The 20,705-nt window shown below is 49.6% G+C and overlaps 10 protein-coding genes across 10 annotated transcripts; 5 read left to right on the top strand and 5 right to left on the bottom strand.

Annotated features, from left to right (window-relative positions):
- Window positions 1-272: 272 nt before the first annotated feature.
- On the top strand, window positions 273-1,332 carry ASPBRDRAFT_318857 (uncharacterized protein). Its single transcript, XM_067622949.1, has 3 exons — window positions 273-350; window positions 406-547; window positions 599-1,332. Exon 3 carries the CDS (start codon window positions 600-602, stop codon window positions 1,296-1,298), a length of 699 nt encoding a protein of 232 aa, XP_067475393.1. The 5' UTR covers window positions 273-350; window positions 406-547; window position 599; the 3' UTR covers window positions 1,299-1,332.
- A 459-nt stretch (window positions 1,333-1,791) lies between these two features.
- On the top strand, window positions 1,792-3,441 carry ASPBRDRAFT_47094 (cation diffusion facilitator family transporter). The gene is made up of 2 exons (XM_067625779.1): window positions 1,792-2,917; window positions 3,006-3,441. Exons 1-2 carry the CDS (start codon window positions 1,867-1,869, stop codon window positions 3,245-3,247), a joined length of 1,293 nt encoding a protein of 430 aa, XP_067475394.1. The 5' UTR covers window positions 1,792-1,866; the 3' UTR covers window positions 3,248-3,441.
- A 387-nt stretch (window positions 3,442-3,828) lies between these two features.
- Window positions 3,829-4,905, bottom strand: ASPBRDRAFT_68361 (uncharacterized protein). The gene is made up of 2 exons (XM_067628995.1): window positions 4,667-4,905; window positions 3,829-4,596 (listed from the first exon to the last, which is right to left on the bottom strand). Exons 1-2 carry the CDS (start codon window positions 4,855-4,857, stop codon window positions 4,119-4,121), a joined length of 669 nt encoding a protein of 222 aa, XP_067475395.1. The 5' UTR covers window positions 4,858-4,905; the 3' UTR covers window positions 3,829-4,118.
- Window positions 4,906-5,231: 326 nt separating this feature from the next.
- Window positions 5,232-8,558, bottom strand: ASPBRDRAFT_159897 (uncharacterized protein). The gene is made up of 8 exons (XM_067619454.1): window positions 8,226-8,558; window positions 8,056-8,162; window positions 7,705-7,999; window positions 7,541-7,643; window positions 7,114-7,484; window positions 6,216-6,589; window positions 5,483-6,156; window positions 5,232-5,395 (listed from the first exon to the last, which is right to left on the bottom strand). Exons 1-8 carry the CDS (start codon window positions 8,283-8,285, stop codon window positions 5,370-5,372), a joined length of 2,010 nt encoding a protein of 669 aa, XP_067475396.1. The 5' UTR covers window positions 8,286-8,558; the 3' UTR covers window positions 5,232-5,369.
- A 177-nt stretch (window positions 8,559-8,735) lies between these two features.
- Window positions 8,736-11,490, top strand: ASPBRDRAFT_318896 (transcription factor domain-containing protein). The gene is made up of 6 exons (XM_067622950.1): window positions 8,736-8,771; window positions 8,835-8,991; window positions 9,063-9,768; window positions 9,839-10,271; window positions 10,363-10,684; window positions 10,779-11,490. Coding segments are annotated over exons 1-6 (2,160 nt in total). The 5' UTR covers window positions 8,736-8,769; the 3' UTR covers window positions 11,319-11,490.
- A 171-nt stretch (window positions 11,491-11,661) lies between these two features.
- Window positions 11,662-12,426, bottom strand: ASPBRDRAFT_133735 (alpha/beta hydrolase; the record flags this gene model as incomplete). Its single annotated transcript, XM_067618544.1, has 1 exon — window positions 11,662-12,426. One exon carries the CDS (start codon window positions 12,424-12,426, stop codon window positions 11,662-11,664), a length of 765 nt encoding a protein of 254 aa, XP_067475398.1.
- A 593-nt stretch (window positions 12,427-13,019) lies between these two features.
- Window positions 13,020-14,710, bottom strand: ASPBRDRAFT_77877 (uncharacterized protein; the record flags this gene model as incomplete). The annotated part of the gene is made up of 6 exons (XM_067629381.1): window positions 13,020-13,346; window positions 13,403-13,476; window positions 13,503-13,560; window positions 13,603-13,770; window positions 13,822-14,137; window positions 14,214-14,710. 6 exons carry the CDS (start codon window positions 14,708-14,710, stop codon window positions 13,020-13,022), a joined length of 1,440 nt encoding a protein of 479 aa, XP_067475399.1.
- Window positions 14,711-15,238: 528 nt separating this feature from the next.
- On the top strand, window positions 15,239-15,645 carry ASPBRDRAFT_199293 (uncharacterized protein; the record flags this gene model as incomplete). The annotated part of the gene is made up of 3 exons (XM_067621309.1): window positions 15,239-15,365; window positions 15,420-15,544; window positions 15,595-15,645. The coding sequence occupies 3 exons, from the start codon at window positions 15,239-15,241 to the stop codon at window positions 15,643-15,645; spliced, it is 303 nt and encodes a 100-aa protein (XP_067475400.1).
- Window positions 15,646-16,466: 821 nt separating this feature from the next.
- Window positions 16,467-18,044, top strand: ASPBRDRAFT_133682 (cytochrome P450; the record flags this gene model as incomplete). Its single annotated transcript, XM_067618537.1, has 2 exons — window positions 16,467-17,565; window positions 17,629-18,044. The coding sequence occupies 2 exons, from the start codon at window positions 16,467-16,469 to the stop codon at window positions 18,042-18,044; spliced, it is 1,515 nt and encodes a 504-aa protein (XP_067475401.1).
- A 339-nt stretch (window positions 18,045-18,383) lies between these two features.
- ASPBRDRAFT_210065 (thioesterase family protein) lies at window positions 18,384-19,539 on the bottom strand (the record flags this gene model as incomplete). Its single annotated transcript, XM_067621886.1, has 4 exons — window positions 19,451-19,539; window positions 18,959-19,388; window positions 18,503-18,897; window positions 18,384-18,428 (listed from the first exon to the last, which is right to left on the bottom strand). Exons 1-4 carry the CDS (start codon window positions 19,523-19,525, stop codon window positions 18,384-18,386), a joined length of 945 nt encoding a protein of 314 aa, XP_067475402.1. The 5' UTR covers window positions 19,526-19,539.
- Window positions 19,540-20,705: the final 1,166 nt, after the last annotated feature.

Genomic DNA, 20,705 nt, shown 5'->3' on the forward strand with positions numbered 1-20,705 from the left:
CCGTCCAATCCAGGCCACAACAGGATTATTGCGATGAACACTCTCATCCATCTGTTTGGCTGCTCTCTGTGGGGGTCAGTTCGGAGCGGGTCAGCAGGATCCATCTCCGAAGAAACCTTCGGGCGAGATAGCTGCAATGGGCATAGTCAGCGCTCCTGCAGCAGACATTAGCCGAATGAACAAGATTCTATTCGGGGCTCCAGGGTGTCTGCTGGACGGTCCAGTTGCACGCATGCCATCAAAGCTGTGGGTACATATTCACAAATTCTGGAGCTGCAGGACGAGCCCCCCCCCAATGCTTGCAGGCTCTCCCTGCGGGGACAATACCAACAATACCCTCACCGATATGCGTACGCCTCCACTGATAGCCCGCCCAGTATTCCAAAATTGATTGCTAATGTACAGAAACATGTTCAATTCTCCGACGGGCCATATGCTTGCTGGAAGCATATAAAGCCAGTACATGACCCGGGTTGGATTGAATCATCTCGATTAATGCCAAAAGTCACAGTGCATTTGTCCTTCTAATTCTTCTTATTTCTTTCCGGTATACACATACCTTCTGTGCTTTTGGGTCAATTATTGATTATTCGGTCAGAATGTGGTCTCTTCCTTCACAGGCCCTCATGGCCGCCGCAGCCCTCCTGGCCTCGCTGCCGTCAACCCTTGCGACTTCGGCAGCCTGTAATGCCAGCGCCCTCAACACCACGGTGGGACTGTATCCCATTACAGTGGAAAATACCACCGTCTTCGATGTCGCCAAGGCCACTAACCGGGGCGTCTGCGACATCGGCCGTCACAACCTTATGGCCGATGTGACGATCATCCCCAACGTCGGTCAGACTTTGGTCATCCCCGCTGAGGTCTGCGAGCCCGATAATGAGACTTGTCTTCTACCTGATATTACCCGCACGCGTGATTGCATCAACGGCGGTCCGCGTCTCTACTATACTGTCAACGGGGATACGCTCGACATTGTTGCGAGACGACTGAACATTACGACAGAATCGCTTATGAGTGACGACACCAGCTTCACGGCTGATGAAGTCCTTGCCCCAGGGCAGTACCTCAAGGTGCCATTGTGTTCTCCAAGTGAATGTGTGATTCGGCCATTCACGTTGGAGTATGGGGTGTACAAAGACTATGCAGACAAGTACAACACCACTGTGGGGCAAATCATGATGCTCAGTCCGACCTACAACTATAGCACGTCGCTCCTGACAGGTGCCGGGCGTCCGTCATTGGATCTCCCATACGAATGCACTATTCTGTCAAGCAACATCACCGTGCTGTCTTGAGTTCTGCCGCGAATATATATATAGTAGTTACTGTCCGTTTGGTGTCTGTTGATGCACTTTGGTTTCGGTCATGTAGTATAGTCTTCACTTGCAATGCGCCTTTGAGAGACTGAAGAGTGTGGAATAATATAGTAAACTGTACTTGCGTACCTACTATCCAAGATTTTGTTTTTCTCGTTGTGTTCCAGTTTCTGTAACTACTGTGTAACCTTCGGCTTTGCCGGATGATTCGCTATAGTATCATTGCATGCAACTAATACTCCGATGTATGCAAGCACATGCTTAGTGTGCAGTAAGCAGTCATTAGTACTTGGTTTGAACACCAGTATCACTGCCGTAAGATCAAATAGTTCTCGATTGCATCAAATCTAACTCTACAATCAGCAGTGATGTGATAAAGTAAGGCATGACATAAGCTGTTTCGATCTAACCCAAACAGGCATATCAATCAAATCTGATCTCCGCATCCTCCTGAACCCTTTTTCCGCTTCACGTTTATTTTGCCTTCATCGGTCGCCATCTTCATCTCCATCCTTTCTTCTCCTTCATTTAAGATACCATCATCAAAATGACCGACCCTCCGCAGACTATCCCTCTTCACCACCTCCCCGCGTCCATCTCCTACAATGCCGCCACCACCACCGCCTTGGAATCACACCTCAGCACATCCGATGAGGAGTCTAGCCCACCTCCGCGTTACACCCGCGAGAATGACCCCTTCCAACTAGCCTCGAAGCTGAAAAGCCCCGAGGAAATCGCCCAGATGCAACCACAGGCCAACATCTCTCGCAAACGTCACACCTCCGGCTGCCTCCCGCACAGCGCCAACCCCCGCCAAGCGCTCGCCTCCTCCCTCGCCTCCAAACAATTGCAGACCTTCTACGAGTCCCAAAATGAGAACATCCAACGCATGCTGAAGCCCGTCGAAGAACACGTCCGCGATGCCCGTGAAACCAACAGCAGCAACCAACTCAAGTACAAGATCGCCGTCTGGGGCTCCTTCGCCGCCAATGTCATTCTCTGCATTCTCCAACTCTACGGAGCCATCTCCTCCAGCTCCCTCTCCCTTTACACAACCATGGCCGACGCCGTCTTCGACCCTCTCTCCAACATTACCCTCCTCGTCTCCAACAAGGCCGTCAACCGCGTCGACCCGCGTAAATTCCCCGCTGGAAAAGCTCGCATCGAAACCGCCGGCAACATCTGCTTCTGTTTTCTCATGACGGCCGTCTCTTTCATCCTCATTGCCTTCTCTATCCGCGAACTCGCCGAGGGATCCAATTCGGAGACGGGGTCTTTCCACCTGCCCTCCGTTGTCGCCGTCATTGTCGCCTTTTGCACCAAATTAGCGCTCTTCCTGTACTGCTTCGCGCTGAAGGACCAGTATTCCCAGGTTATGATCCTCTGGGAAGACCACCGCAATGATCTCCTGATTAACGGATTCGGTATTCTCACCAGCGTTGGTGGTGGTAAACTGCGCTGGTGGATTGACCCCGCGGGAGCTATTCTCCTCTCCGTGCTTGTCAGTTGCTTGTGGCTGTTTAGCGCGTACCGCGAGTTTCAGTTGCTTATTGGTGTTACGGCCGATACGAAGATGCAGCAGTTGATTACATATATCTGTGAGTTGATCACCCTTCCTTACCCTTTCTTCTACTTGGCCCAGAGAGCCGAGGAATGATGAAAACTAATAACGTAATAAAAATAAAGCAATGACCCACTCCCCCCTTATCACCGCCATCGATACCGTCCGTGCATATACCTCCGGCCCCCGATTGCTCGTGGAAGTGGACATTGTTATGGACCCGAACGATTCGTTGCGTGCTACGCATGATGTCGCGGAGGAACTGCAGATGAAGCTGGAGTCGCTGCCGGATGTGGAGCGGGCGTATGTGCACGTGGATTATGAGACGACGCATAAGCCGGAACACTTTTTGAAGAAGGAGTTGTAATTAATATCCTTACTTGTGTGTTCACTCAAGGTTTGGTGGTATATGGTATATATTATTATTGTGTTCGGATGGATTATAGATATGGATATGGATATGAACTTGGTAAATAGGATAGTATAGAGCTTAGTATATCAGTCACATTCTTATAGGTGTAAGTCCTAAACTCACAGGAATTGAGTATTTTCCGAAAAGTCAACACTCTATGCAGTGGTAACTACCAAGCGTGCATAACAGCGGTTAGATGATGCGAGCCACGGAACAGAAAGCAACTAAAGGGATATACTACAGTGGGTGGGACACATCCGTTCAGCTAGGTCAAGTGGCTCAATTGGGTAGCCGCGTGGCAGGCATTATTTACATTATAGTGGGTGACTCCTGTAATGACCAATAAATCCGATTCTGCTTACGCCTTGAAATTGGAAACGATTTCAAGGCGATGAAGGCTATTGATATTTCATTCTATTCTGGAAGATCAGAGAGCAGAATAGATAGTATATGTGACACAAGCAGGGTGCATATATGATGCAATAGGCAATAGCTGGATCTTGCCGCTAAGTCAATCATTTCTATCTCTCATTCTTCTTTTCAAATCATACTAGATGTCCCCCATTCTAGACATTCATGTTAGAGAATGATATATTCCACTGGCCGTTAACGACCTAGTCGGATTACCAATAATAGTGTACTGTATCTGAGGATAATGGCAAAAATCAATCAATCAACCAATCAACCAATCATCCGTTTAGCTAGGAAAAGGATGAAGTCGATTGTTGTCTCCAGGTTGGTGAAGTAGACAAATACAGAACTCGCTGAAAGATGGTATTTCACCTGTATGCTGGAAGCCCAGTTCATATAGAAAGTCTCCGGTGAATCATGCGCAACTAAGAGACACTTCCTTCTTTTCCAATGTGTCGAGTCGAGCCTGTCCTTGAACAGGCTCTTCTTGAACGGACTCTTCTCCGAAGATGGCATACATTTCAATATCTCGACTGGCAATATCTGGCTCGACGGGCTGCATCAGCTCAAAATCAACCATGGTCACGGCGTTTGTTTCACGGTCATAGAGCACATTGTGCAGTCCAGCATCAAGACAGACCAGCGAAAGCTCTCTGATGACCTTGATAGCTTTGTAGACTTCAGAACGAATATGCCGTTTAGCACTCTGCGGAAGGGTGCTCCACTGTAAGGTCAGGGGTTCGCCCTGGGCCTTGGTCATGACCAGGATGTAACCCTTGGGGAACAGGGAAGAACAGCAAATTTGACCATGGCTCAATATCGAGGCGAAGAAATCGTAGCCCTGCGGTCGTTTGATATCAAGTCTATCGTAAACAGACATCTCTTGCGCAAACCTATATAACGATGGGGGTCAGTCATGTACATGATTAAGTTACAACTCGGGCTGATTTATCAGGACCGCACCTTCGGTACCATTCTTCCGACCAGCACTTGGCGATGGCGGGCTCGCCATTCCAGGTAACTTCATATATGGCTTTCGATTCATCGACACGTATTACTCCCTTACAATTTACTACCAAGAGAGGGGAACCATCCCATCCAGGTAGATAGATAATGCTTTCCGGCCCGATCGGTTCGCGAGAGGTTTCAGTCATGGTCGTTTGATTTTGATACCGAAACGGTGATGGTTGAGTGGACGCCTGTGGTAACTAGTAGTGTACACCTGTTGGTAAACGACGCTGAAACGCGGTGTCTGAGTTAGCCATGAACACTTCAGTCAGTCTATCCAAGTCGAAGTGAAGTTTTCTTACCAGCGATAGACGGAAGTCCAGATTTTTTCAAAAGCCTGTGGAGACGATGAAGTTGACGAAGATGATATGAAGGTGATGAATATGATGCAGCCTAGACTAGACTGCGGGAGAAAGAGCTGATGAGCGTTCTGCGGAAAGTGAGGTGGTAACAATGACGCTGCAACACTCGCCCGTCGCTACAGGACTCAAGGTATTTAGTCGGTAATCCTTCGCGTTTGCCTGATACTGCATTCAAGTATTACTCTATCATAATATTGATTACAAAAGTAAGTGAAACGATTACAACAATTGCCCCGAAACATCATGATTCGAGGGTTCTTCTATTCTCTGCATGCTTCTGGCGCATGGCTGACACCCTATGGTTTCTCGAGATACAGCAAATCTGTGTGTGGGTTAGCTGTGTATGCCCATGAAGAAATCCAATCCAATATATCAGGACGGATGAGGGAACTAAAGACCATCAACTTACTGTACTGATTCTTGGACGCCCATGCATCGCCAACGGCCAATTCTGCTCTCCGACACAACGCATCCCTGTCATCAGCATCGTATTTGTGGCTCTGCACTACCAAAATGCTGCGACCCGCTGGAATGGTTTCTCCTGCTAGAGACACATCGTCTGAGGGAATATAGTATTGGTTATGGCTTCCCTGCGCTGCATCCCACCGACCAACGACATCCCATTTGCCGAGATCAAAGGTATCCGGCCCCAGGATCTCGTTGGCGCGTTCAAGGCCGTGCTTGATGAATCGCCGATTGATCCCCTCGGAATCGTTATAGGCTGCCCACACACGATCTGCATCTTTGCACCCGTCCAGTCCGATGAGCAGCGACGCATTATTTTCGGGGGTGACGAAACTAGCCAAGAAGTCGGCTGCGTCCGGCCGCTGGAAACTGCCCAGGGTTGAGCCCAAGGAGAGAATGGTCTTGGATCGCGACCGGATTTCGGGCAGTTGCATCCAGTCGCGACCATCATCGTAGGTTCCCAACAGCCCAAAGCAGCGCACATGGCGGAATGTTCCTGGGGGCACGACGCTGAGAGTCCGGTGGAGTTCCTGATACGAGACATCCAACGCGAAGTAGTCCACATCCCGACCCATTTCATCCAGGGCGTCTAGAAGAATCTTGATCTTGCGGAGATTCCTGATTGTACAATCAATGCGGCTGCCAATTGACTAATGGTGGGAGATAGGGACGCTTACCCGCTACCTAGCTCGACGAGCATACTGCCGGACGGAATATGTTGTGCGATCTGGTATTTGTGTTTCTCAAGCAGACCAATTTCTTCATTGGTCAGGTAGTACGATGGAGCATACGTCACGGCTTCAAAGTAGCGGAGTCCCTTCTCATCCCACAGGAGAAGCTCTGGCATAGCAGCCTCCCCGTGACAGGCCGCGTGGATGGACTCTTCTAACGATTGGCGGAGCTGAGTCTCTGTCTTGTCACTGCGGATATCGATGATATTCGTCGCAACGACCGGTTTTGGGACTGCCTGGACCCGAGGTACTCCACCGCGAACTTGGGGCGGTGACACGACACTTTCGAACATTTTGCACAGCGAATCGAGCAGCAAAATCTATGAGATAGTCTATATGTAGGGACTCCAAGCAGAGGATGTGATTAGTATTAACCTGCACACTGACCGGGTATTTATGTACGGTAAGCAGCCAAGCAGTGAGACCTTGATTGACGAACGCATTGGAGACTCCGTGATGCAATATTCTGGAATGATTGCTCGAGCGAGATAAGCATGGTCATGCTTCCATGATTGGCTTCATCCGCTGAGGTCATTGCCGCGAACCATGGACCCTGACATTCTAGCCGCGTCCAGCCACATGCGACTGCCAAAGTCGATGACCTCTGATACTGCAGTGACGGTGGGGTTCGCCGTCATCCAACGAACAAAAAGAGAAAGCAAGGTAGTAGTGCACTTAAAAATAATGAGCCTTGAAGGATGCTACGTGCTGTCCCGGCTGCTAATCTACGGCTCGTTGGGGATTTGAGCCCGTGGCGTCGACGGAATGCCAAGACATTCCGGATTCCCCCAGCGGAGAGTGAGTATGCGAATCCTAGTCTTGCCTATGTACTCTTGTTTCATACATTGTTTCCATCTAGGAAGACAGTGACGCAGGTAGCATTGTCACTGCCGGGTGCTTCTGAAGCCTTTTCAGTGACCATCGCGGCCACCTTGTCATTATCCAATCCATCCTGCTTGGCCCGAGCGATCTGATGCATGATGGTTTCATCATCCATTGCATTGGTAACCCCGTCCGTGATCAGCGCCAAGAAGTACCGACGATTCGACCGCAGTGGATATCTTTTCAAAGAAGGGTAACTGGATATTAGATCCCCCTTCTTGGTTGGTTCCATGAATGCCTTCTCCTGACCACTGGATAGGGACTGCTCCCCGATGTCCTTTAGCGGCATCTTATACTGTAAATCGCCCAGCGCTCGCGACATATTCAGGCCCCCTGCAGATGTCAGGTTTGCAACCTCGGGCAGTACTATGGGATGAGAATGAACTGACCAATTCGTGGCACTCCGCTATCAGTGTTGAGTGTCCCTCCCGCAGACTCAATGCGATGCTTCTCCCCAGCATGTTCCGGTTTGTAGCAGATGGTTATTCGCTCCTTCATAACAGTTAGAGGGCGTTGGTACGATAAAACCGATCCAGTGATTTCTATTACATACGACTTTGAGGGAGGTGTTGTCTGCCCCGTCGGCCTCTCCAAGTAGAACGTGCGAATCTCCCAGATTGGCGACCACCAAGATGCCTTTGGTCAGGTTCACCACAACGAGCGCGGCGGTCGATCCAGCTACGGCGAACATCTCCTCCCCAGCCCAAAACCCTTGCAGAAGCTCCTTTTCCTCTGCTTCGATTGCGTTCGCGATGGCTGATTCATAGTTTCCCTGTCCCAACTCTTTACTGGTCATCAAGGATTGGCGGATATTCGTGCTTGCATGTTCGGCCACCTTGTCTGAGCCGCTTCGTCCTGAGTCAGTCGCGACTATCTTGCCAGAAGTGTGAGGTGGGTATCGTACTGCCCGTCATAAATAGCAAAGAAGGCTAGGCTGTCTGTTTGCCCCGAAAACTCATCAGGCAAGACGACAGTGTACTTGTCTTCTTGGGTTTGCTTGGATCCAAGGACCTACATTTGAGGATATTGAATCAGCGATGACTCTCCGAATTCCTGACGGGGATCGTATCGTACACTACTGGCCCCAAATCCTTGAAGGGTAAAGGTGCTTGGAGTGTCTGAAGCATCTGCCATGGCGTTCAGACCATTCCATTAGGGAAATACGAAGTTTCAAGATACACTTGTCACCTTGGACGGGGGCAGACCGCCGTCCCTGCCTGGTAGACAAATGCATACGGATAGCTTCCGATAAGCTTTCGGGGGGCCAGTGCATCGTGCCGTCATCGCCCCGTCAGGGTTCCACTGTTGGGGTCCACCAAATGGAACGTAATTCTGAAGTAGTAGAAGTGGCATTGTTGTTGATTTTCCAGGGAGCAATCTTGGTCGTTTGTCAGTAAGCAGTTAGACTTGATCATTAGCGCGGAGTAGTTGTTCCAAAGTAAGTATCAACCAACTGACTAGTTAGTTAGTTAGTGTGGTTACACAGCATGATTGTTGTAGTTAGCTGACTAAGTAATCACTAAGCATGGTTTCATCCCCCCGAGTGCCTGGATCACATGTTCATCCCCCCGAACAGGAACGAACCAACACTGCCTGAGAGCGTTGTTGGTTATGCAGAATGTAAGTTAAGAGGTCCACCTGTTACCACGGACGCGTGCCATGCTGATCATACCTTATGTACAGGTCCTCTCGACGACGCAATGGGAAACTTGCATCCTGTGAGCCTTGTCGGAAAGACAAAGTTCGTTGCGACCATGCACAGCCTACGTGCTCACGTTGTCGAAAACGTGGCTTGGAACATCGATGCCTTTATCATCCAGCGCCATTAACACGCGCCACTGTAAGAGCATCGTATGTTTCACTGATACATCTATATAGGGCCTGCTAAGGCTGATTACCAGGTCGCAACAGCATATTGGTAGTGGGCGTGGCTCGGAGAGCCGAATCACAAGCCGAAGATCTGGTTCCAGCATCGGTGTCCCCTTACGTGCCGGATATCTAGGTCCCATCAATTCCATAACCATTGCCGGTGATGGTCACCCCGAAGGGTCAGTGGCGCAGTCTAGCAGCTCCAGCTATGCTGACCCTTCCCGGGAAGTTGAGGAGCTTCTGGAATGCCTGCGAGAATTTCCGCTTATAAATGGCTCCATCCATGAATACTATACAATAAGTCAGGCTGCCGTGGTTCCTGCTCCGTTCATACACCGGGCACTTGCTGAAATAGAAGTCACATACGACGCTATAACGGCAGAGAACCTGCGGCAGCCATTATCAGAGGTGGCTGCGACTATTATCGAAAATACTCGACAACCATTCGATGTTCCTCCAGAATGTGACGGAAACCGCTTTCATGAATTATTAACTGGCCCCTGCCTCCGACTGGAAGTCCTCGGCTTAATCTACGCGTTAGCAGGCCGTTCTATCTCATTTGGGTTTCCCTATCATTTCAGCCGTAGTCAAGATGGCACATGCTCGCCTGCCGAGATCTCTCAGAAGATGCTCGCTGCAAGCGATCTAGCTATTCAAGTCTGCAAGTCGCTGTCGCCAGTGAATGATCTCCTCCTCTGGCTCGTTCACGAGAACTTATTGCTCTCAAAAATGCTCCAGGGCGACTCCAGTCAGTTTGTCCCCAACTCATGCGGAGAGTGTCATAGTTGCTATCAGTTGACGCTGACCTCATCCTACAGGCTCCGTGACATGGCACCGTCTTGGGGAATTATCAACATATATTTTTGAGCTAGGATTGCATCGGGAGCCGGGCCCCGACAATGAGACGACCAGCAGGCCCGCGAGCTTTCTTCTGGAATCGCGACGAAGACTATTCGCAGGCGCTTATCAGCTCGACAAAAGCTTCTGTAGCCTGCTTGGCCGACCTCCACGGATACCATGGCGGTACTCGAACTGTCGAATGCCCCTTGATGTCAGCGATGAGGCTCTTGGCAGTGAGACGAGCTTGTTGGAGGCACAGAACTCGAAGGTAGACGGAAACGGTTGGAGTGTCACTCCTGTGTTTCAGCGGGCATCCTGGATCCGGCTGCGATTCATCATCAGTACTTATCGAGAGGAGATACTCGAGCTGTCCCTCCAACGATCTACGCCTGAGAGGGCTAAGCAGTTGAGGTGAGAACCATGGCTTCGACGGAGCAAACCTGATCATTGTTTTCCGCAACCCTTTCTTTGCCCTGTAATCTCAACTGATTATCAATGTCAGAGACGTCTCCCGCCGCTGCGCAGAAGCTTGGGAGTTACTCCCTAGCCACCTCCACTACACACCGAGTTGCTGGGAGACGAAACTTCCCATCAGCGTCAAGCTCATGCTAGTAATCTCCTACTTAACCTACCTTCACAACGAGTTTCTCGTGCAGAAACTTCTTGTTCTTGACGACAGCGAGCGCGATGACGGCTACGTCCACTTAGCCACCGGCGCCAGTCCGGCCCTGATTTCCGTCAGTTCGGCCATCCTCACGACTGTCCTTGCGCTCGGCAAACAGCAGGAACATTCAGTCGACATCCGACGGGATTTTAATTGGATCGTAAGTTCGAAAATGCCATGCATTCCTATCGATCTCTGCAACATTCACCAATTGTGGCTGACACCACTGCGCTCTGCGCCTTGGCTACAACCAGATCCTCCACTACGGGTTTCCAAGTGCCAGTGTTCTAGTCGAAGCACTTCAACTACAAGCCGGACCAAGAATAACGCAATCAACGGCCAACAATAACGCACAGTCTTTGCCTACACCAATGCCACCGCCTACTCTGCCCAACCGGTCGGCCCTCCTGCGCGACCTGAGCGTTTTCATCTTTCACCTTGAGAGTATGGCGCAACTGGACCAGTCGAATCGTGCTCTTCTTGCACGTGCCGCACGCTCATTTGCTCGCGATATTGACGACATCTTGGAGCCGAGCCCTGGAGGGGGGTTGAGCCCAGCACTAGGGGTTGAAGACGAAACTCACGAGGAGGAAGGTGCAGTAGCCTTACGAAGCGAACAGCTAGTTAGGATCCACGAGAACGAAATTACAGACCAGGGGTCATCTGCAGGCGACTACATGACGACCTTGGGCCTGGACCTGGACTTTGGCTTGGGTTCAGGATTGGACGACTTGGCCTTTCTGGATACAGTGGACTTTACGGCTACTCAACTTCCGGATCAGTTCTTGATCTGAGGGATGTGAAGTTTGCGGCTGTTAGCCCCTTATTCCACTAGGTAGCCGACGGAAACCTAAGGTTTACGACGTTTTACGATGCGCTGTGAAACATACCAACTAGTCAGAGTGCAGGCGACGGTTCCTGCCACCACGCTGTTCTTCTATTCTGATACCTTTTGCATCAAGTTCTCTTTAGGGTCCGGGTATAAAAATTCATTCTCTGATCAACATTTATATGCACGGAATAAACACATAAAAGACCATACATAAAGGCTGGTGTCTCCCCTGAGGTTGCTGTACAGAACGTGCCAGCAATCACACAGTCACCTGGATCTCTGACAGCGGCTGCCACATACTCATCTCAGCCTATGGTCCCTAGGATCCAATCCACCACGAGCTCCGGGGCACTTGCGACGGGGACATGGCCAGTGGGAATCCTCGTCACGTCCACCTCCCGTCCAGTCTCCCTTTTAATGGTATCAAGAATCTTCTGCTGCAGATCGGGCGGAATGATCAGGTCCTCAGTGCACAGCAGATACGAGATGGGCACATCCTTGTACCCGGCATACGTCAAGGGATTAGCCATGCTGGCCGCTGAATGGCGCGTGAACTGCTTAACCCATGTCAAGCCCTCGTCGGGGGACATATCGGAGAAGCATGCAGCTGCGAGTGCTGCAGTATCGACAAGACTCATCCATCCGTGTTCATCGACGGAGACATCCATCCGAGGACCATCAGCCAACGGAATCATGGCCGATTCTCCCTCTGCCGGCACCACAGCCGTCAGATAGGCCAGCCGCACCACCCCACCAGCGTGCTCGCTTCCTTCCTTCTTCACCAAGCCCTGGATACTCTGGCTGGCGGGTGTCCCACCATACGAGTGCGCAACCACAACAACCTCCTTTCCTTGATCTACTAGCTTCTTGATCGCACCTGCAATCACTTCCGCATCATCGTACATCGAGCCGGGCTTTGGGAGGGGACCATCGCTGGGAGCCACGCTGGGTAGGTGGACGGTGTGGACTTCGTAGCCCTGACTTGCGAGCCTTGTAGTCACCGGATCGTAGAGCTCAGGTAGGGCGTAGGCTCCTGGGACAATGACAATTGAGGGCTTGGGTTGCGACATGATTGCTGAAATAATGTATGATTTTGCATGTAATTGCTACTCATTCTATGCTACGATGACTACCTGGCTGTGGACTTTATATACAGCTATCACAGAGTAGACAAATGGATTTCTAAGAATAAATAAGCACCATACAATGGTTATAAATCACAAATATGCTGGGTGTCGTTAGTCCATCCTGCTGGAGCTAGCGCGTAAGCCACTAGGGGGCCATTGCTCTATCTATCTTTTCGACCCGCCAAGCATCAGCACGATAACACTTGCCATGAATTCCAGCGATGACGAGTTATCTAGCATTTATCAGCATCTATCAGCAAGTAAACGCCGTCTGGAAAGACATAATTATACACTGAAGCTCGTTGCCAAGTAACATGATAAGCGTCTTGCCACCTATTTCTATGCCAAGCCAATGTAAGCGAGTATGAACTTCGGTAACTATCAGAATAGGTAAAATCAAACAACTTGGAACATCAGTCTGTGATTGCTAGCTTAGTATATACATATAGACTTCACCCCATCCAGTTGTACCTGAGCACAGTCGCTAGCTGGGAACCCGGAAACTGAGCATGAGACTAGCAGTTGACGAAACGTCCCTAAGCCGTCGGACACGGTAGCCCCATATTGAAGTATACAGCTTTAGTGTGCGTATAATTCTCCAGAACCGCTTCACCACATTCCCTTCCAATTCCACTTTCCTTGTAACCCCCGAACGGAATGCTCCAGTGAACAAAATTATACATGTTCACCCAAGTTGTACCTGCCCGTAGCGCTCCAGTGACACGGATCGCACGTTCATAGTCTTTCGTGTGGCATGCCGCTGCCAGTCCATATGGAGTGTTATTAGCTTGCTTGATAACGTCGGCCTCAGAGGAGTACTTGGAGATGGCCACCACAGGACCAAAGATCTCTTCGCGCATGATCTGCAGATAGTTCCTTAGCATATGCTACTTTGTCCTCGACGGATATAGCAACGAACCTTCATCTCCAGACGGACATTGGTGAAGATGGTAGGCTGGGTATAGTACCCCCCCCTGTCTCCTTGTTGATGGCCTTACCACCTAGATGCAATGTAGCACCCTCCTCTACTCCCGAGTCAATGTATCCTAAGATCTTCTCATACTGCATACGGCTATTCTGCGGCCCTTAGTTGGTTGTCTTGTCGAAGGGATGGCCAACGGTAATCTCCTTCATGCGCTGGGTGAACTTGGCCAGGAATTCATCGTATACCTCCTCGTGGACATAGATCCGAGTACCGGCGTGGCACGTTTGTCCAAAGTTCATGTTAATGCCCCAAGCAGACCACTCGGCCGCCTTGTCGAGATCCGCATCGGGGAAGATGATGTTCTGTGTATCATTAGTACGGCACCCGGTTTTCTAGAAGAAGGGACTGCTTACAGGCGATTTACCCCCCAACTCAAGGGTCACTTTCTTCAAATTAGACGAGGCCGAGGCCTTGAGAATGGCCCGCCCCGTCGCAGTAGACCCAGTGAAGGCCACCTTATCCACATCCATATGATGAGCGATGGCACTTCCGACCGTCTTGCCATATCCAGAGATGAGATTGATCGTGCCAGGAGGGAAGCCCGCCTTGGCAATCAATTCACAGATCTTCAAGGCAGACAATGGAGTAGCCTCCGCCGACTTAATCACCACCGTGTTTCCCGTAATTAACGCCGGGGCGATCTTCCAGATGAACATCATCATGGGGAAACTACATAGCCAGTCAGCCATCCTTCAATATCCACCAAACCTCCCCCAATAAACTTCTCAAAGAAATGTATACATACTTCCACGGAATAATCTGCCCACACACCCCCACCGGCTCCCTCTTCGTAAACGCAAACGTCCTGGGGATATTAAACGAGCTCTGACCAAGCACCTTATCCGCCCAACCAGCATAATATCGCAAGGTACCCACCGAACCCGGGAAATCGACCTGATAGCAAAGACGCGGGGTTTTGCCCGTATCGGCACATTCCAACGCGACCAGATCATCTTTGTTTTCCTCCATCAGGTCGGCGAGCTTGTTCAAGAGGGAGGCCTGATACGTCGGGTCGGAATGGGCCCAGTCGCCTGCGTCGAAGACGTCGCGGGCGATGCGGACTGCTTCTGCTTCGTCAACATCGTCTTCGCGACCTTCGACGATGGAGATTAGTACTTGGCCGGTGGCGGGGTCTTCGACGTCGAAGTAGGCGCCTTGCTTGCTGTCCATGAATTGGCCGTTGATGAAGAGACCGGTGGGGAGGGAGATGGTGCGGTTGTTTATTTGGAGGGTTTGATACATGTTGGTTGGATTGGGGAGAGGTAAGTGGATATTGATAGAAGAGTAGGAGAGTATTTGAAGGGGTGAGCTGTAGTATTCTTGGAAGTCAACTTATATATGTATTCCCAGTTACTGATGCAGTAGGGTTAAGTGTGGAAAAGACAAGAAAAGAAAAAGTATAGAGACCCGCCTGAGGGGCAAGGAATGAGACACAATTGTCTCTTAGACCATCGGCCAGTTCACCGAAACAGAGGAGTGGAGATGTATTGAAACCCAATCTTCAAGAAAGTACGAGCCAAAATCTCTGGTGTGAACTTTATGGTGGACCTGGATTACCAATTTCAAGTCGGATCTATCCCGGTACTACTGCTGCTGTCCTGTGATAACCTAGCTGCTGATCAATCAGAGTCTGGTAAAACTCTAGAGTACTATACCCAGTCATAGAGAGAATGAAGTTATGAATTCTCGGAGAAAGGATATTTTCAAGCCCAGCTAAAAGGTCAGAAGATGCTTCGAAAGAAACTATCCTATCCTTCCTTACAACAGAGCATGTACGATGTACCGAGCCATGGTTGTGAAGACGTTGGCCATTTGATCTGTCTTCAAAAACTCTCCGAGGGTGGATGGATGACCAGTTCCTTGCCGCGGGCTTGGAGGGTAGCTGAACTCCTGGAGGGTGAGTGCACTAACATCTGGTGCTAGAGAACAGCTGATATTGACGAATTTCTAGTCGGCATGACTGGCATCAATACGGGAATTGTGTCTGATCCTGTCGCGCCGTTTGGAGGCATCAAAGAATCCGGTTTCGGTCGCGAAGGAGGGAAAGACGGCGTGGAAGAGTTTCAGGTGACCAAGGTATGTTATGCTTCAATCGAATGTATTGTTTTAGTACTAATTTCTATCAGACAATTACACTTGGTGGCTTGGGTGTTCCGGTTACTCCACTTACGGTTTAGCTGCACTTCGTTTCTAGTATATACTATGTTTAGTACTATGTAGTTATGATATTTGGAGATTATCAGTGAGGATAAACTAAAGTACTTATTGAGCGAATTCGGTCTCATCTGCGGAGATCCTTTGGCAGATGCTCATTGGATTTATCAGTAAGACTTTGCTTTAATTATTTGACTAATTTTCATTTCACATACCTACTAAGTAGTACGTACATTCCACGTTTAAGTCACCATGTAATAATAACTACTACTAACCAGTTGGCAACAACACGATTAGAAGCTACTAGTGGAATAAGCTAATATTGCTAATAATATACTGTTTCTACATGACGGCCTTGCAACAGTTATGGATGCAGTTACCCGGGCTTGCAAGAGTAACTGCATATTAGTATAAATTCTATACCAGATCATGAGAATAACGGCAAGGTGTTAAATGTTAGAGAGCGTAGGCAGACGAGTCTTGAGGCTACCAAGCTACGCGTCGCAAAGAAGGGTAAACAAGGGGTGGCTGAACCAACGTTAATCCTCCGAGATGAGCTGGCTTCTCACACTTTTCATGTGAACGGCTTCAAAGTGACTGGTGCACACTGTATAGTAAATGTCCTTGCTTAGTTGTACGACTTCATTAATAATAAGCTCTCTCCCACAGGGATGTCTTCCGCTGGAACCTTTGATTACTGTTCTCACTTTGCATCATTGTCTCAGCCTCATCAAATCTACCCCCCAGCCCCCAGGAATGAGAACGCCCCTTGCAGCTTTACGATTCGATCTGGTTTGATATATCAGTCAGCTCCTTTGCGTTCAACCATCTAGCTGATCACATTATGGACAACAGCCGTACCTCGACGATAGCTCTTGGAGCTGCTATTGTCTTCTTGACTTATCTGATCCAGTTGCTGCGGTCCACATGGAAAGACTCTCAATATGCCAAAGTAAATCACTGTGAGCCAGTGGTGCTGATCCCGAAAGATCGTCTTTTCGGCCTCGATGTGCTTCTGGAGAACATTCATGCCGCCAATTCCCACCGGTTACTCGCACTGGTCCAGCAGCGGTTCCAACGGTACGGAAACACGTACCGATCAAAGAGATTTTCCACTCCGTTTATTCTCACCCGCGAGCCGGCGAATGTAAAAGCCATCTTATCTCTCAACTTCAAAGATTATGGTCTGGGCAGCATCGAGACCTTCGGTCCGCTGCTGGGCCACGGCATCTTCACCTCCGATGGCGAGCACTGGGCGCAATCGCGCGCCATGGTGCGCCCCAACTTCGCGAAGGACCAAATCGCGGATTTGGACAAGCTTGAGGAATTGATGCACGGTCTATTGGAATTGATTCCTACGGATGGCTCAACCGTGGACCTACAAGATCTCTTCTTCTGCTACACGCTCGATTCCGCCACCGAGTTCCTCTTTGGCCACAGCGTCCAGAGCCTGAATCAGCGTCAATCTGGTGCGGTGCCAGATGACAACGACTTTGCTTCGGCGTTCAACTATGCCCAGCATGCCATCTCGAGAAACACCCGTCTCGGTTTCTTACGACGGTTCATTCGCGATCACAACGCGTTGCGAGCCAACCGTATCTGTCATAGCCTGGTTGAGCAGTTCATCGACAAGGCTCTTAAGTACCGTGAAGACTATACCAAGAAGGCCCCTAGCGACGAGGGAAGGCGCTCCCGCTATTTGTTTCTACAAGGTCTGGCTGAACAGACCGGTGACCGCGATCGCATCCGTGATGAACTGATGAATGTTCTGCTTGCCGGTCGTGACACCACCGCATCGCTACTGAGCAATCTGTTCTTCATGCTGGCAAAGTACCCAGAAATCTGGAAGAAGCTACGTGAGGAGGTGGCGACACTAGATGGTCGCGCGCCCACGTATCAGCAGCTTCGGAATTTGACTTATCTCAAATACTGTCTAAATGAATGTAAGTTCCCTTTATATACATTGTGTGATGCACTGGCAAGGCTCATTTACTCATTTATTGTAGCGCTCCGCCTCCACCCAGTTGTCCCATTAAACTCTCGGACAGCACTCCGCAATACTGTGCTGCCAGTCGGTGGCGGGCCTAGCGGGAAATCCCCTGTTTTCGTGCGCAAGGGCACTATCGTCTTCTACAGCGTGTGGGCAATGCATCGTCGTCAAGATATTTATGGTCCTGACGCAGACGAGTTTCGCCCCGAGCGCTGGGCAGATCTGCGTCTAGGTTGGGAATACTTGCCGTTTAACGGTGGTCCTCGGATCTGCATCGGCCAACAATATGCCTTGACTGAAGCCGGCTATGTTACTGTCCGTCTGGCACAGCAGTTTTCGACCCTGGAGAGTAGGGACTCTGGTCCGTGGGAGGAAGCACTCACCTTGACGTTGTGCTCTCGAAATGGTACCAAGGTTTGTCTGAAGCATTGAAGTGGGAGTTAGGTTACATTGCTGGGCGTGGCGACACTCTTGATTAAGTGACGAGTCACGCAACATTGCGGCGAAGGATTATGTGTATACCTCTACTACATAGTATCACTCATTTCCTCATTGAATTATGCAGTTATTTAATGAGTATATATAACCATCACAAAAGCTTATGAATGCCTTGCAGCGGGACCGGCCGCCAGAAGGCCACTGCCATCTTATACGGCCTCAGCTATCCCAGCCACCCGAAATGCAAGGGGAATATGAGAAGACAACAATATCATCGGCAAGGGATGACTTGTGTGAACATGTACATATTAGTCGAACATATAGCCATGCTGATTATAATTTTGCCGTAGGATTACCCTGAGGCAGTCGCACCAGAACCTGCATCAAGTCAGTCTGCAAACGTTGTAGCCGGCAACATCAACGCCACCAATAACGAGGCAAATACTGCTCACCTCCTGAAAGCAAGTAACCAGTAATACTCCGTCCGACGACCACACTCGCGAGATAACCAGACCTCGTTCATGTCCAGCCCAAGGACAATGCAGCTCTTCCGTCATCCAGTGATTGACAGAGACATGGTCCACATTATGAAAGTGAATCGTATGAGCCACAGTGGACAGTGTCTTATAAGCCACCTGTACCTTGGAAGTTCCGTTTTTCGAACTGGCACTTGTTCGAGGGTATAGTGATATACCATGAACTCGCCCGACCATTCCAGCACAATACGAATCTGTCATGCATACCAGGGCTAGCAACTGCTCGTTGCTGCCACTTGGTCTATCCAGGGTACTTTGTGCGCGGACAATTCGTCTGATGTATCTGCTCTCAGGAGTGGGGTTGGAGTTCCCTGGCCGTCTAGGTCAGTACGATGGTGACTGACATATTGACTATTCAAGTCGTGGATTTACCGATGGAAGAAGCCGCTTCCCTTCTGAACTCCAACAGCGATCGCGCTGTGCCTCCACCAGAGCGATGAATTTCCGACGCATCATGTAATGCGAATTCAGGCTTTGGAACCGCATGTCTTAAGACATTCTCTACGGGTGACGATGAGAGCCGTCTAAAGCTCACCGTTGCGGTAAAGACAAGTTGATCATTTTGCCATGCGGATACAGTATATACTGTAGATGATTTCCCTTGGCTGACTTGGACCACACAGTATAATACAGGGGTTCCGACCTTGGTGACCTTGATAAAATGGCAATGCATGCTGTGGACGACGAAGGCGGGCGAGACGCGCTGCATTACTGCGTTGAGGGCCTGGGAGATCAGGAGGCCCCCGTATACTGCGTTGAGTCCGGGCACACACCATAGAGGATTGACATTGGTGAAGATGTCCTATAATAGAAAGGGCTGGTTAAGATGGCTGATATACAGCTTATAGAGCACGATGATCTCACGTGGTTGTCGTCCGATGCCGGCTTTACAGCAAAAGTCTGTTCTAGGTCGGGAATTGCTTGTGCTTTGGTATCCATCTTGGGACCTGGAGCTTCGACTGATGGTACTAGTGCAGTAAAGTGTAAACCGCACTTAATATAAGGGTGGCATGCACCATATATCAGCTGAGTGATGTGTCCAAGATCAGTCGGGCGGTCTGACTCGTCGTCCTACCCAATATATCCCGAACAGCCATTTTACATTGATAGATCAAATCATTGGGACGTATTAGGTTATTTGAAGTCATATCATGCCCTATAATGAGAAAACGACACGTGTGCTCATACGTCACGAGGACATGATTTTGAGTTGTCATCCGGGATGTAAGGCTGCATATTCTGCAGATCTGATGCTTAGTTGTACATATGAGCGAGGGGTATGCCTCAAAGCTTATATTCCAAGCCTTATGGCTAATAGCCTCTGAAAGTTGAACGTGGTTTATGCTTGAAACTGTGGCGACGTTGATCCCTCCTTTTCGGTACCAGGTCCAGGTCCATCTTTTCTTGGAACTAGAATCTAATGATAGAGTCGATGTGCTAGCCATTGTATCAAAGGTCTTGCCACTCGCTAGAATGGCTACTTCAAAACCGCCCAAGGACTACTATCTTCTATTGTAGGAATCGGCAACCACACGGCGCATCAAGCATGCATTTCCCCACGTCACCATGTCCCAAGACCGTTCGCATTCGATATGAAAGACATATTATTCCTTACTTAGTGTTACGTCAGGTATGAACAAGTTCCTTACATTCAGCCTCAGGAATGCTCTACACATGTCTAAACATGACAGATCTGGGAGTAATTGTGTAAGTCCACCCTGCTAGGGGTTCATGTTGCTGCATAACGATACATCGGCATTCTTCCGAATCAACATCACTACAGTAGTCAGGCGCAGCTAGCTTCCGAGTGTGCTTGAAGGAACGTGGATCAAGGTCTTTTTGCACTCAAATCCGTGGTCCATTTGAGCCGAGATCGAAATAGAGAATACGGAAGTAGAGAATAAAGGAGGACATACTAGTAGTGTCAGTTATGTTAAGATAGTGAATACAACTATCAATGTAGTCTGTATGGAAGTATGATCGCGATTGACCCGGACGAAGGGCATGGCTGTAGTTCGGGCTCTTCAGTCTTCGCATCTGAAGCTCTTCGGTAAATTGGAACCGTATACACTGCCGAAAGACCCTGTCTAGTGGGTATAACAATTAAACTACGGGAACG

The sequence above is a fragment of the Aspergillus brasiliensis genome (genome assembly GCF_001889945.1).
Source record: "Aspergillus brasiliensis CBS 101740 unplaced genomic scaffold ASPBRscaffold_13, whole genome shotgun sequence".
NCBI lineage: Eukaryota > Fungi > Ascomycota > Eurotiomycetes > Eurotiales > Aspergillaceae > Aspergillus > Aspergillus brasiliensis.

What these genes read in the sequence shown, in the direction of transcription:
- ASPBRDRAFT_318896 (XM_067622950.1), top strand. An exon ending in AATGCTCCAGGGCGACTCCA is followed by an intron (nt 9,769 to 9,838) that starts GTCAGTTTGTCC and finishes CTCATCCTACAG; the next exon opens with GCTCCGTGACATGGCACCGT. An exon ending in GACGGGATTTTAATTGGATC is followed by an intron (nt 10,685 to 10,778) that starts GTAAGTTCGAAA and finishes GGCTACAACCAG; the next exon opens with ATCCTCCACTACGGGTTTCC.
- ASPBRDRAFT_159897 (XM_067619454.1), bottom strand. Translation starts at nt 8,285, where the DNA reads ATGGCAGATGCTTCAGACACTCCAAGCACCTTTACCCTTCAAGGATTT. An exon ending in TTTGCTATTTATGACGGGCA is followed by an intron (nt 8,000 to 8,055) that starts GTACGATACCCA and finishes CTCAGGACGAAG; the next exon opens with CGGCTCAGACAAGGTGGCCG. An exon ending in ACAACACCTCCCTCAAAGTC is followed by an intron (nt 7,644 to 7,704) that starts GTATGTAATAGA and finishes ACTGTTATGAAG; the next exon opens with GAGCGAATAACCATCTGCTA.
- ASPBRDRAFT_68361 (XM_067628995.1), bottom strand. Translation starts at nt 4,857, where the DNA reads ATGACTGAAACCTCTCGCGAACCGATCGGGCCGGAAAGCATTATCTAT. An exon ending in TCGGAAGAATGGTACCGAAG is followed by an intron (nt 4,597 to 4,666) that starts GTGCGGTCCTGA and finishes ATCGTTATATAG; the next exon opens with GTTTGCGCAAGAGATGTCTG.
- ASPBRDRAFT_47094 (XM_067625779.1), top strand. Translation starts at nt 1,867, where the DNA reads ATGACCGACCCTCCGCAGACTATCCCTCTTCACCACCTCCCCGCGTCC. An exon ending in GCAGTTGATTACATATATCT is followed by an intron (nt 2,918 to 3,005) that starts GTGAGTTGATCA and finishes ATAAAAATAAAG; the next exon opens with CAATGACCCACTCCCCCCTT.
- ASPBRDRAFT_318857 (XM_067622949.1), top strand. Translation starts at nt 600, where the DNA reads ATGTGGTCTCTTCCTTCACAGGCCCTCATGGCCGCCGCAGCCCTCCTG.